This window comes from Vombatus ursinus, unplaced genomic scaffold, assembly GCF_900497805.2.
Source record: "Vombatus ursinus unplaced genomic scaffold, bare-nosed wombat genome assembly UNPS02001287.1, whole genome shotgun sequence".
Lineage (NCBI taxonomy): Eukaryota > Metazoa > Chordata > Mammalia > Diprotodontia > Vombatidae > Vombatus > Vombatus ursinus.
The window spans coordinates 18684474-18698760 of record NW_020941065.1 but is presented as its reverse complement, the minus strand read 5'-3'; the positions used below and the strand labels follow the sequence as shown (position 1 = coordinate 18698760).

General features: G+C 56.6%; 2 protein-coding genes across 6 annotated transcripts in view; both read right to left on the bottom strand.

Annotated features, from left to right (window-relative positions):
• The window catches only part of MTFP1 (mitochondrial fission process 1), a 5826-nt gene extending 5119 nt beyond the window's left edge, over window positions 1–707 (bottom strand). The window contains exon 1 of the mRNA XM_027865014.1: window positions 395–707. Within this exon, the coding sequence (XP_027720815.1) occupies window positions 395–707 (313 nt within the window). The remainder of the gene's footprint in view (window positions 1–394) is intronic.
• Window positions 708–2394: 1687 nt separating this feature from the next.
• SEC14L2 (SEC14 like lipid binding 2) overlaps window positions 2395–14287 on the bottom strand; it is a 26245-nt gene continuing 14352 nt past the window's right edge. For all 5 annotated transcript variants that reach the window (XM_027864763.1, XM_027864793.1, XM_027864779.1 and 2 more), the window contains 5 exons: window positions 13091–13174; window positions 10758–10864; window positions 10515–10654; window positions 8957–9126; window positions 2395–4387 (listed from right to left, as the gene is read on the bottom strand). In XM_027864763.1, the coding sequence (XP_027720564.1) occupies window positions 4248–4387; window positions 8957–9126; window positions 10515–10654; window positions 10758–10864; window positions 13091–13174 (641 nt within the window). In that variant the 3' untranslated portion in view covers window positions 2395–4247. The remainder of the gene's footprint in view (window positions 4388–8956; window positions 9127–10514; window positions 10655–10757; window positions 10865–13090; window positions 13175–14287) is intronic.

Genomic DNA, 14287 nt, shown 5'->3' with positions numbered 1-14287 from the left:
CTGGGGCACAGAACCCCAGAACGGGAGAGACCCTGGGGCACAGAACCGCAGAACTGGAGAGACCTTAGGTCACACAAGGGACCTTAGAACAGGGAGTGTCAGAGCCCAGCCGCACCTCCGGATGTCCAACAGCCAATGTCGGCGGTGGAGGAATGTCAGACCTAGAGGTCACCGGCAGCAGAGAGAGGGGCAGTGACCAGTCCAAGGTCACCAGCAGCCCGGGCCGGTGCCCTGCCTCCCCGTCCGCATTCCCCGCGCCCGGCTCCCCGGGCTCAGTGCCTCCCTCCGCGTTGCCGCGATGACCCCGGGGGGGGGGCTGGCGGGCGGGGCGCCCCTCCGGCCCCTCCCACGACCCCCGCCCGGTCCGGGCTGGCCCCCCGCGGCGCGCGCTCACCCAGGTAGCGCACCCACGTGTCGCGGTAGAGGTCGGGCTGGGCATCTCGGCCAGAGTCCGAGTCCGGCATGGCGCGCGCCGGGAAGGGGCGGCCCCCGCGCTGGCCACTGGCCCCGGCCCCGCAGCACGTTCTCTCCGGCCGGGCCGGGGAGCGTCTGCAAACTACGCGGTTTGCAGCGCGCGCGAGCACAGCCCCGCGCACACACCAATGCACACACGCGGGGGTCCGGGCCCAGACTCTTGGAGGCCGGATGGGAAGCCGAGGCCCCGCCTCCGGGGCGGTCTGAACGCAGAGCCCGCCGCCACTCCCCATGCTCCGTCTCGTCTTCCAGGCTTGAGCCCGGCATGGGACCTTGGACCCAACCTTCCCCCGTCCTACAGCTCAGGAAACTGAGGCCCAGAGAGGGATCACGGTGGGCTGGCGGGGCTCAAAGATTTGGTTTTACAGATGAGGAAACAGGCCCACAGAGGTGAAAGGACTTGCCCAGGTTCCCGCGGTGTCCAAGGGAGCATTCGAACCCTGGCTCCGAGTCCAGCCTTCCATGTTATTGCTCCATGCTGGAGAAGGGACTTGCCCAAGGTCACACAGCTAGGAAACTGTGAGGTCAGAATTTGGCTCTTAGGATGAGAAGGGACCCCAGAGGTCATCTGGTCGAGTCCAACCTCCTCACTTTACAGAGGGGGAAACTGAGGCCCAGGGAAGTGAAGTGGAACTTGGAGTCAGGAAGACCATCCTCAAATCCGGTCTCAGATACCGTGTGACCCTCGGACCTCTCCGAGCCTCAGTTTCCCCATTTGTGAAATGGGGGGTGGACTGGAGGACCCGCAAGGTCCTTCCGGTTGTAAATCTGTGGTCCTGTGATGCATGCAGGCTGTCACAGAGGTCGGATTTGAACCCAGGCCCGGTGAGGCCACGGCCAGCAGCTGTCACACCCTCTGCGGGCAAGGAGGCCGAGCCCCTCGGGCTGTGCTCCCGGGGCCCGGAGCCCAGCAGAGCTTCCTGGCGGCTTATCCCGGCCCCCTGCCTCAGTCTACCTCCTGCGCCCTGGGGGCCTTCCAGCCCCAGGTGCGGGGGGCCTCAAGAGATGCAGGGAGGCTGGGGGGGCATCGGAGGACTGGAGGGCCCCCCATTCCGGAAAGCATCGAGCCTGGGGGCGCCTGCATGGCACCGGCCCCCCGCTGGGGAGTTAACGTCTGCAGGAGGGGCCCCCCGACCCTCCCCATTACAGGCTCATGGTTGCCTCTGCGGGCACCCACCTCACTCCCACCCCCACCCTCCAGGGCGCCCGCTCTTCATTTTTCAGCCTGTCCCCAGTGCCTAGCACGGTGCCTGGAGCACAGCAGCGCTTACACGTGAGGCCCGGGGAGTGGAATCAGGATCCCTGTGGGTCGGGGAGGCAGGAGGAGGGGCTTGGCCTAGGCCCCTCCCACGAGGCTGGGGGTGGGGGAGGGCGTCCTGCGGCACCCAGAAGGGCAGCACTGGGGAATCCCAGGGAACTTTGTGGGTCCGAGGGCCTCAGGAGGTCTGAGGTGGGGGGCCTGGGCGGGACTTGGGGGCGACAGGCAAAGGGGTTCCCGAACCCCCAAAATGGAATTCGGAGACAATCCCTAGAGCCACGTGGCTTCCTCCAGCTCGGTTCCCCCTCTCCCCACCCCTCGCCCTCCGAGCTCCCCCAGAGCCTGCTGCGGCTGCACGTCCCTAGGTCCTCCCAGACCACGTGGGGACACCTCTACGGCACCGCCGAGCCCTGGGTTTCCGGGAGCGGGACTTCCGCCCTCACTTGGAAACCAACACTTGTTGCCCTCAGTAAATATGGTGGGATCACACGCCCACCAGCCCATCCAATGACAGGAGCTCCAGTGCGCAAGCGCACTCGCTCTTTTAGCATAGAACCACCGAGACTGAAGGCTCTGTCCTTTGGTCGATGATCTCAGCGTTTGAAGTTCTCTGGCGCCCCCCAGAGGGAGGTGGTAAAGACAACACGGCAGGGAAAAAAGGCTGGAGAGCCAGAATCACATAGATTTCTTTATTTGTTGGTTAATTTTCCTAACAGAGCATTTGTAAACCGAGACACCCTCCAACCCAGGGCCCCCCAACTCTGAGGGTAGCCAGCTCTGGGAGTATTCAGTTCACCCCATACCTGAGCAAGAATCCCCTCTACAGCATCCTTGACCAAGTGGGTATCCTGCCTCCACTTGAATAGTTCCAGTGATGGGGAGCTCACTACCTATCACAACCTGCCCCATTCCCCAGAGAATCACAGACTCTCCAGAGCTGGAAAGGTTCCAAGGGCTCTAGGTATCCTGCCTAAGGAATCCCTAACAAATGGCCTCTGAGCCTCCCTTTGAGCATTTCCAGTGATGGGGAGCTCACTACCTATCCAGGCTACTCATTGCACTTCTAAATAGCTCATATTGTTAGAAAAGTTGGGGGTTTTTTTTGCCTTAAATCAACTGAAGAAGTCTGCCTCCTTCCTACCCACTACTCCTGGCGCTGCCCATCAGGGCCAAGCCCTCAGAGGGTTTGAAGGGGAACACGGGCAGGTAGCCCTGGATTCCCTCTCTCATGAAAGACACACAGGAGGCCCTGGTCCCTACTTCCCAGCCCCCTGACTCCCTTGGTCATGCTGGGTGCCACACCTCTGGTACCTTGGACCTGACTACCTAAAGGAAAATGGATTTCTTTGAATTGGGGGAATGGTCCTTCCTCATCCCCAGGGGGCTTGAATTGGGGGAATGGTCCTTCCTCATCCCCAGGCTGCTTAAGCATCCAGTGACCAATGGCTCCATATCCAAGGGCTTTTCCCAGCCCCAGCCACGCACCTACCAGTCCCTGTGTCCCCCCTTTAGTCAAGAACCAGTGGGAGGGCAGAAGGAATCCTGAGGCCTTTGGAGGCCGATTCTAGCCTTGGCCCTGCCGTTAACTTAACAGGCGCTGACCTTGGTACAGTTCCTTCACCTTTCCAGGTCTCCGTTCTCTGCTCCTTAAAATGAAAGGGCTGCCAGAGACGCTTTCTACAGCCCGAATATTCTGTGCTTTTTTTCTCTTTGTGCCAATTTGGGGGCTGGGTTAGAGGTGGTGAGTTGATCTTACTGGGAACACCAGACTATAAGCCCCCTGAGGGCGGGGACAGTGTCTCATCTGTGCTTTGCACCTCCCTCTGTACTGCCCACAGAACAGAGGCCAGCAGTGCTGGGCAGGGGCCAGGCCTTGGGTATGGGTAGCTCTCAGTATTAATTATCAGTATTCATTAGTGATTAAGCCAATCTGGCCACAGGAAGCCCTGAATCTCTTAAAGCAGGGAACAGTCTGCAGGGACCTGTGCCTGACCTCCTTCTGTCCAGGAGGACCCCTCCCTTTCTGACCTAACATGGGGACAAAGCGCCCCCATGCCCAGCCTGGCCCCCTGATATCAGCTACCTCCAGGAATGGGCTTCTCAGGGCCCAGGCCCAGAGTCTGGATGTCGAATGCCAACCACCCCCCGACCCTTCTTCCCTCACCCATATCTGGCTCCCTTTCCCCCAGCCTGGGGGAGCTGGCCTGGGACAGAAACTGAGGTTGGCACGAGTCAAAGGATGGACAGATCCCATCAGCGCCCAGCACCCATGGAACCCCGAGTTCAGCTGGAGGGTAGAAAGAGGGGAGGGGGCAGGGGAAGGGACCTCTCCTGAGCCACCCTGCCTCTGTCTACCCCCCAAGCTCTCCCCTCTCACCCCATCTTCAGGCTGGGCTGAGCGCACCCCAAAGGTGAGGCAGGGGTGGGCACTGTCCTGACCTCGGCCCAGGTTCCCTAATAAAGAGATGCAGGGGGTGGGGTCTGGGCAGGGGCTGAGGCCAGGTGGCTGTGGCCTTCACTGCTGAGGAGCCATCCCCTTCTCTCCCAGCTGCTGCAGCCTCTCCTCTGAGGCCTTATCCGGGAGCAGCACCTCCACAGTGAAGCTGACCTTCTTGGCATGGATGAAGCTGTAGGTGTTGTCAAACCTCAGGACATCTGCAAGGGGACAGAGATGGGGAGGAAGGTTCTCATGTCAGAGAAGAGTCCCTGGGAAGGCAGGGCCGCCTCGGTGTTGTCTGGCACACAGTAGGTGTTAATGCATGATTGTTGATTGACTTGGGGACTCAGCCAGGTGGCAGTGAGGACACCAGGCCTGAGAACAGACCCAAACCTGGCAAAAGAAACCATTTTTAAAGCATTCCCCCACTGTCTAGGTTTTTACTAAGCCCTTCCTTTGAAACAACCCTGGAGAGCAATTGTGTCCATTCTAGAGATGAAGAAACTGAGGCTAGCAACTGAATGGGGGGGGTCTTAGACTCTCAGGGCTGGAGGGTCCTCCAAGTAAGGCATCCATACCTAGGCAAGCATCCCCACAACCATGGCGAGAAGGATGCTAGTTAGCATGGAATTGGCACCTTCAAGGCGGCACAGCTCTGCATCACACGTGAGACCTCGTTTAAACAACCGGGCTTCATCGGCTTGGGTTTTAATATAGGTATTTTGATAACTGCATTCCCCTATGATCGCTTCCCTTGTAATCCCAGAGTGTGGCGTTATCGTTCACCGTTATTCTGCGCAGGGCTTCAGCAGGCAGCCTGGGGGCGCGTCACCCACGGTGGGGAAAACCCTCAGGCTGGAACATCCCCCAACACGGGGCGCAGCGCTCCCTAAGAGGCTCACCAGTGGTTCCCCAGCCTCCATCAGCCCCAACGTCCCCCCGGCCCCTCGAACACAGAATCAAAGAAGCACAGTGTCCTGGAGGCAGGGCCAGACGGGCCCTCAAGGTCATGGAAGCTGAGAAAAATGAGCTGGAGAGAGACCGGGTCCACAGCTAGTCACAGTCAGCGGCAGGACTGGCACTCGGGTCTTGCCAGCCCATTCCTCTATCTCCTTCACTACCCACTGCCTCGAAAAGAGGCAGAAAGAGTACTGAAGCCGGCAGGGATTTAGAGGGCACCTGGGTCAGCTCCCACCTGAAGGACAATCGCTCTCCAAAGGGCCTGACTGCTGGTCTTCCTCCCACCTGGGTTTAAAGAGCTCCTGGAAGGGGGAGCTGACCACGTCCTGAAACAAGCCATTTCTGCTTTGGGGAGGGAGGGAGAGAGAAAGAGTGAGAGGGAGGAAGGGAGAAAGAGGAGGGAGGCAGAGAGGGAGGGAGGGAGGGAGAAAGAGGAGGGAGGGAGAAAGAGAGGGAGGGAGAATGAGGAGGGAGGGAGGGAGGAAAAGAGAAAGGAGGGAGGGAGAAAGAGGAGGGAGGGAGGGAGAAAGAGAGAGAGGGAGGGAGAAAGAGGAAGGAGGGAGGGAGAAAGGGAGGGAGGGAGGAAGAGAGAGAGGGAGGGAGGGAGAAAGAGAGAGAGGGAGGGAGGAAGGGAGGGAGGAAGAGGAGGGAGGGAGGGAGGAAGGGAGGGAGGAAGAGAGAAAGGAGGGAGGAAGGGGAGGGAGGAAGGGGAGGGAGGAAGAGGATGGAGGGAGGGAGAAAGAGAGGGAGGGAGGGAGAAAGAGGGAGGGAGGGAGAAAGAGGGAGGGAGGGAGAAAGAGAGGGAGGGAGGGAAAAAGGGAGAGAGGGAGGGAGGAAGGAAGGGAGTTGACTCCATGGAAAGCTAGCATACACAAGTGCATTGGTGTGAATGAAGGAGTGAAGTGGAATGAGTGAATGGAGTGAATGAATGATGTGGAATAAGTGAAGTGGAAAGAATGAATGAAGTTATTTAATGAAGCCGAATGAATGAGTGAATGAATGAGTAACACGGAATAGATGAAGGAGTGACTCAGGGAGTGAATGAATGAATGATCTGAGTGAGTCATGAGCAAAGTGGAATTGATGAGAGCCCCTGGAGAATTGGGCCAGGTCTCCGGCGTACCAGTTTCTCCCCCGCATGCCTAGCCTGGGTCCAGCCAGGATGAGCCAGGTGGTGCAGTGGACAGGGCCAGGCACAGCCGGCCCACACTGGCTTCCAGACAGACTTGGGTACCTCTCCTAGGGAGGCCCCCCTGCTCCCATCGAGGGGTCTTCCTCTGCTAATGAGATCCCCGACGATCGCTGGCCCCTGGCTCTCCTCAGGTGCGCCTGAGCCCGGTGTCCAGCCTGGCCAGGGAGGGGCTCTCAGGCCCCATGCGGCCTGTACTGGGCCCTCTCCCGGCAGCTGACGATTCCATCGAATCCTCCCTGCCAGGCACCTGCCCCGGGTGGAACCGTGGCAGGCCCAGACCTCTGTCCGGCTTCCAGGGGGGCTGGGGTGGCTCGGCTGCCCGGCTGTCTCTATATGTGGCCGGACCTGGGGTCGAGTTTATATGGGTGTGTGTGCACCCAGAACTTGGCCCAATGGTTGGCACACAGTAGGTGCTTAACGAATGCTTACTGACCGATTCACAGGGATGCTGCATACCCCTGGAAAGGTTAAGCCGAGCCATCTGTGTCCCGGAGAGTGAGGAGGCCGGGCCAAGGATGGGGTTGGGGCCGCTTTATCCTATTCTGCCCCTAGGATGACGTCCCTGGGCCTGTACCTTCCTACCCTCAGTTTCCCTTCTGGGAAAAATCAGAGGCTTTGCAAGGTGGCACAATGGAAAGGTTACTGATCTTGGAGTCACAAAGTCCTGGGTTCAAATATCTCTGTTTAAAATGTATTACCTGTGTGACCCTGGGATAGTTACCCAGCCTCTCTGGGCCATGGTTTCCACATCCGTAAAATCAGGGGGTTGGGCTACTCATCGACCTCTAAGGTCAATACCGACTCTCAGCCTCCCACCCCAAGTCTCCTGACATCTCAGCCTCAGTTTGCTCATCTACAAAATGGGGCTGAGAAAAACGCCACTGTAAGGCTCCAGCATGATAATCAATGGCGGTAAAGCCGACCTGAAGGTGCTCTAGGAACACTAGTGTAATGATTAACATCTTCCCTGCCACCTCTCATGAGAGGCCTTGGACCAGTCCTTGTTATCACTAAAGCCCAGGCCAGGCCAGCTAGCGCTAGTTGGGGTGGGAGGAGGCTGAAGGTGAAGGCTGGGCTTGGTGGGGTGTGTAGGTGAGTGTGAGGTATGCATGGAGGTAAGTGTGGGTAGGTGTGTGTGTGTGTATGTGTAGGGGGAGTGTGGGTATATGTGTGTGAGTGTGTGGGTGGTTATGTAGGTGAGTGTGTGCGTGAGGGGTATATGGGGGTGTTGGGGGGAAGTGTGTATTTGAATGTGTGGGTGTGGGGGGATGAGTGTGGGGCATATGGGTGGGAAAGTGAGTGTGGGTGGGTGTATGTGGGGGGTAAATGTATGTGAGGTGGAGGGGTGAGTGTGGGTATGGAGGGGTGAGTGTATGAGCAGCCATGGGTAGGTATGTGAAGTGTGTGTGAATGTGTGGGAGTATGGGGGGGTGAGTGTGGGTAGGTATGTGAGTATGTGGGGGGGGGTGAGTGGGTGGGTGGGTGTGGGGTGAGTGTGTGGGGGTGTGTGTGAGTGTGGGAGAGTGTGTGTGTGAATGTGTGGGGTAAGTGTGAGTGCTGTGTGGGGTATGGGGGGGTGAGTGTGAGTAGGTGTGTGAGTGTGTAGGTGGGTGTGTGGGGTGAGGAGGGCATGGGGGCCCGAGGCGTACATACAAGGCCCCGGCGCATGGAGGCCTTGGGGTTGGGGGCGGTCCAGGAGGGCTGAGGAGGTGTTCATCACACACACACCTCAGCAGTGGGAATCCTGGTCCACCCCGATCTGGGCTGCCATGGAGATGAGCCGCCGCCATCTCCCCTGTGCCCCATCACTGCTCGTTCTGTCACCGCCCCCTCCCCATGGGCCTGGCCCTGATGAGGTGGGGGGGGAGCTGAGGGACCTGGAGCTTCCCATCTCCCCTAATTGGGCTCCTGGGGGTTCTCAGAGCTCAGTGATCACCGTAAGCCTCACATCTGCCCGGCAGCCAGTTCTCTGAGTGGTCTGTCAGCGAACAGAAGCCCACGGAGAGGTCTGGCCTTGGATGCTAGGCACCAAGGTCTGGGGCTGGAACCCAAGTGATCTTGACTTCCAGGAGGGGGAGAGTGAGGTCTTCTAAACTTTATGATTTAATAGTTATAAAATGAGGAATCTATGCCCCATCTACCCATAGCTCTGACATCCCCTGTTCTAAGGCCCTTCCCAGCTCTGACATCCCCTGTTCTGAGGCCCCTCCCAGCCCTGACATCCCCTGTTCTAAGGCCCCTCCCAGCTCTGCCATCCCCTATTCTAAGGCCCTTCCCAGCCCCCAGTCTGACATCCCCTGTTCTAAGGCCCCTCCCAGTTCTGACATCCCCTGTTCTCAGGCCCCTCCCAGCTCTGACATTCCCTGTTCTAAGGCCCCTCCACCAGCTCTGACATCCCCTGTTCTGAGGCCTCTCCCACCTCTGACATCCCCTGTTCTAAGGCCCCTCCACCAGCTCTGACATCCCCTGTTCTCAGGCCCCTCCCAGCTCTGACATCCCCTGTTCTAAGGCCCCTCCACCAGTTCTGACATCCCCTGTTCTCAGGCCCCTCCTAGCTCTTATATTCTGTCATTCTGCGCTAAGTCCAAGCATCTCCTGGGGGAGGCGTCTTAAGTCAAGACAGAGGTGTACTTACAGACCCCAGGCTCGCTGCAGGTGAGCGTCCCATCCTCGGGGACCAGGTGGGCATTGTACCTCTGGCTGGGAAGTACCTCGGTCATCTCGCCCGCTCTCTGCCGCTCGCCAGCCTTTGTCTTCAGGAACACCCCAAAGCCCACGTCTGCCCCATCTGACATGAACTGCCACCTGCAAGCAGGCACAGACCTTAATCACAAGTGTCCCTCCCAGGCCCAGGCCTTTTTTGGGGCTAACAGCCCCAATCTGGCTTGAGAGACTAGAATCTGGGGCCAACGCTAATCAAATGACACGGAATAGCAATCAATGCAAACTCCCGCACTTGGGTCCAAAATGTCAATTGCACTGGTCAAGAATGGAAGCTGTGTGGCTGGCTAGACCACAGCTGGATGGAAAGAGACCTGGAGATTTTGTCAGACCCCGAGTCCAAAGACTCAGCTCTGTGACGAGGTCATTTAAAAAGTTAACAAGATCCTAATCTACACTGAGACGGACATTTGCTGGGGTCTCCTCCCCTCCCCCCCCAATTATTATTAATTGATTTTGTATAAGGCAATGTGGCTAGAGGACTGACCGTGTAGCCAGCAAACTCCAGGTTCAAGCCCTGCCTTTCGCACATGCCAGGGTGTGACCTTGGCCAATCCTCGAACCTCTCGATGTTCTGACCAACTCGCTAAAACTATTATGCGGCAGAGGAGGCGCTGGCTGGCCCCTCCACCCATGAAATCACAGGTCTAGCCCTAGTCCTTAATTTGCATATATTTGTATCTCATTGTATATGTCCATGTCTCCCCCTCCCCAATAGAATGTAAGATCCTCGCAGGCAGGCACTGTTGTGTTTTTAAAATGTTTGTATCTGTACCACCCGGCACATTATCTAGTACATAGTAGGTGCCTAATAAATGTTCGTAGATTGATTGATACATCCAGAACACAGAAGGCCCTGGTCAGACCCTATGTGGAATAGGGTTTTCAGGCCTGGGTTCCACAGTCCACCGTCTAGGAAGGCCAATGGTGGAGAGCAAACAAGATGGGGAGGGGCTGTGAGATCATGTCACGGGAGGTGGGACTGAGAGCACTGCGAATGCGAGGCAGAGAAAAAAAGAGTCAGTGGGACATGATCACTCAGTCAATAAACATTCATTAAGTGCCTATCGTGTGCCAGGCATTGTGCCACGTGCTGGTGGCTGTCTTCAAGCGTCTGAAGGGCGAATGTGTGGAAAAGGGACTTGGCAAAGCATCTGGCATACAGTAAGTACTTAATAAATGCTTATTGCCCACATGCCCAGACTTGGTCTGCAGAAACAGATACAATGGGCAGGAACTGCCAAAAAAGACTCAAGCTTGGCAGAAGCAAGAACTGAACTGAACCTCTCCCAAAGGGCTGCCTTGGGAGGGAGTGAGCTCCCCGTCGCTGAAGGTCTCCGGGCCTGTCAGGGCTGGACTAAAGGACCGAGGAGACGTCTCTGAAGAAGTCAGCTCCTGCCCTTCCCTGCTCAGCTCCTGCTAATTCTGGGGAAGGTGGGTAGGGCACCTGGAGGGTCTGGGCCCTCCCTTACCTGAGGACACAACCCGGGAAGAGGATCTCGTACTCCACCTGATGGGAGGAGCCCCTGTTGATCTGGACCGTGTGCTCATACTGCTGCTTTACCTGGTCCCGGATGTAATACTTCTTGGGGATTTCACCCCCGTAGTTGATCTGCAGGGAGCCCAGGGGGTGAGTGGGGGGCGGGAGGGGGAGGAGAAGTCCTGCCCCAGTTCTACCCCTCCCCCATCCCCTCTGGACCCTGGAGGCCCCATACCTTGGATTTGCACTTGGGGTCTCCGTTGGGATCTGTCATGGTGCCCCCATAATCCATGGGCAGCTGGTCTGGGCTGATATGCTTCAGTAAAATCTCCTTCCAGTTGGCTGGTGAAAAGAGGAGGCAGTGGGATCACCCAGGGGCAATTATTATTATTATTATTTTTTTTTTTTTGGCTCGGCAATGGAGTTAAGTGACTTGCCCAGGGCCACACAGCTAGTGAGTGTTTATGTGTCTGAGGCTGGATTTGAACTCAGGACCTCCTGACTCCAGGGCCAGTGCTGTATCCACTGTGCCACCCAGCTGCCCCTAGAGGTGCCATTATTTCCAGCGGATCCTGCATTTAGCTTGTTTGTCCATAGATGTCTCTCCCCCTCACCTGTGAGCTCACAGGAATTGTCTTTTACCTGCCTGGCATGTGCCTGGCATGTAATAGGTGCTTAATAAATATTTATTCAAATCCAAGATTAAAAAAACGGAAGGTTCTCTGAATCTCAGGAGCCCGGTGCTGGAAAGGTTGGTTGGCCCTATCCTCGGCACATTAGCCGGTCTCCCCAAGGCCTCTGTTTTCTATCCAGCTCCAGTCTCACTGGCTAACAATATCTTAGAGTATGAGAAACCACAGAAGCTCAGAAATACAGGCCTCAGAGATGGAAGTGGCCTCAGGGGTCTTCTGGTCCAACCCCCGGCTAGATACAGGTATCCTCTTTAGGCTTATTCCTTACAGGGAGCTTTTGATCAAGACCCTTTAAGGCCCCACAATGCTAGTAGAGAGAGGGCTAGTCAGGGAAACCCTAATTCACTTAGTTACTGTGTGACCTTGGACGATCCATTTCACTTCTCCCTGCCTCGGTTTCCCCGTTTATAAAATGGGGATCACAACAGCACCTACCTCACCTAGTTGTAAGGATCAGATGAGGTAATATATGGAAAGCGCTTTGCAGGCCTTAAAGTGCCAAATAATCGTTAGCTATTATTATTATTTGCCCACATTTGGAGATCCCCTCATCTCTGAATTGTGTCCGTCCTCCACCCCCAGCCTCCTCCTGACTCAGAAGTGGCCCAGACTCCGTCAGAAACGCCCAAGCTCAGGGGAGCCCCTTCTGATCTTGGAAGGCGTTGAATCTAGGCCTGGCAATGGACTGCGTGTGCGTCTGTCCCCTAAGGCCCTTCCTGGTCAGCAGCAGAGGGTGAATTTGGCTGGGGCAGCCCTGGAAACCAGCCACGACGGCTGGGAAATCCATGAGGTCTGGGAGAATGAGGAGGCCTGAGCTTGACCCTGGTCACTGACTAGCTTGGGGCACTTCCTTAACCTTCGATGGCCTTTCCCTTCCCCTAGAGCTGGAAGGGATCCCAGGGGCCAACTTCTACAAACCCTTCATCTTCCAGAGGAGGAACTAGCCTGAGGTTCAGGGAGCTAGTGACTTGCCCAAGGTCACACGGGTTTCATAAGCATCAGAGACAAGATTTGAACCCAGATCCTCAGACCCCAGAGCCAGTGTTCTTTTGCTTTGCCATGCAGCTCCCTAACCCCCATTTTACAGAAGGGGAAATGGAGGTCAAGATTTGTCCAAAGTCACACAAGTAGTGAGAGCCACGGTTCAAATCTCTGACGCCAAACCAGCTACTTTTCTACTGTATTGTACGACCCTGTCCAGTATTTTCTTGTCTACATCCATGTTCTCCCCACCCACTCCTAGCAGAATGAAAACTCCCTGAGGCAGGGCCTGCTTCTGTTTTGTCTTTGCCCACACCCAGTGCCAGGCAGAGGGCCAGGCATGTAATAAATGCTGCTCAGATGAAATGGTTGAATCACCGCTGGGGTGGGAGGAGAGGGAAGGGGCTGGGACAGACAGGCTCAAAACACCTGCTTGCCTCACCCTGGCAGAAGGGCCAATTCACGATAGAAAAGGATTCTGCCATGATTTCTTCCTGAGCAAGGCTAGAATCATTAGACCCAGAAAGAAGCAAAGGTTTCCAAGCCCATTTTCTGAAGCCAATTCAGCCCTGGCCGGGACCGGCTCTGGACCCTTCAAGGCCAGGTGCTTGTCATTCAGTGACGTTGGACTCTTCGTGCCCCGGTGGACCACAATGTCCATGGGGTTTTCTTAGCAAAGATACTGGAGTGATTTGCCATTTCCTTCTCCAATAGATTAAGGCCAACAGAGGTTAGGTGATTTACCCATGGTCACACAGCTAGTATCTGAGGCCAGATTCAAACTCAGGTCTTTCTGACACCAGGCCCAGGGCTCTATCCACTGAGCCACCTAGCTGCCTCTTTCAAGGCCCAGAGAGGGCAAGAATTGAGGCAGAGGGACACAGGGGATACTCACCCCCCAGAACCATGACCTTCTTCCTCGTGTCCTCACTCAGGAAGGGTTTGATGAGGTTGTAGGCCACGGGGAATATCTTGGGAGCTAGAACAGACAGACACAGGGAGAAATCACAAGGCAGCCAGGTCAGGACAGGGGCACTAGCCCACCTGCACACCTTCTGCCTACCTCCTTCACCCTCTTTCCCATTCCAGGGTGGCCCCTTGAGGCCCGGCAGAAAGCCTTGACTTCCCCCAGTCCCTGGCTGCTGGGCCCTTGTGTTCTCCTTCCACCACCCTGAAAGCCCAGGGCCCAGGTCAAGGCCTCCAGACTCACCTCTCCCGTCCTACCCCCCCCCCCCCAGTAGGAGGCAATCTCCTCCCCCATCCTTGAAGGCCCAGGGCCAGCGTCTCCACCTCCAGGGAGCCTTCCCGGCTGCCCCCAGCAGGGTGTTCTCTTCCCTCATCATAGATCCCAACACCCTGTCCTCCCAGGCAGTGACTGGGAGCAGTCTCTATCCCTCTCCCAGCCCAGGTCCTGGGGCACAATGTCCACCTAACCACTAAAGCAAACACTTATTTAACCCGACTTAGGCAAGACAGCTCGCTTGAGGTTAGGAAACAAAAATTCAACAAAGATCCCCGTGCCCACCCCCCCCCCCCCCCGCACCTTGGTTTCTTCATCTGCAAAAAGTCAAGAAAGTTGGACCAGGTGACCTTCAGGTCCCTTCCAAGCCCGAGATCTGAGCGCCCAGGACATAAGGCACGGTCCCTGCCTTCAGTAATAATAGCCGACCAATCCCACATGACTCCCCCGCACGCTCTCTGCATTCCAGCCAAACCAGCCCACTTACTGTTGCTGGGCACGACATTCCATCTTCCCGCCTCCCCACCTTTGCACAAGCTGTTCCCTCCTCCCCCCCATTCACTCCCTCCTGCCTTCCACCTCACGGAAACCCTAGGTCCCTTCAAGGATCAGCTCCAGTGCTGTCCGGTCCTACAAAAAGCCTTTCCTGACCCTTCTCTCTCACGGGTGCCTTCCCCCTCCTCAATTTTTTACTTATCCATAATCACATCATTTTTCTGACCTACACCCACCCCCCAACTGTGAGCTCCTTCAGGGGAAGGACTGTTTCCTGTTTTCTTTGAATCTCCAGAACCTAGCATAGCGTCTGACACACAGTAGGTGCTTAATAAATGCTAGTTTCATTAATTGACT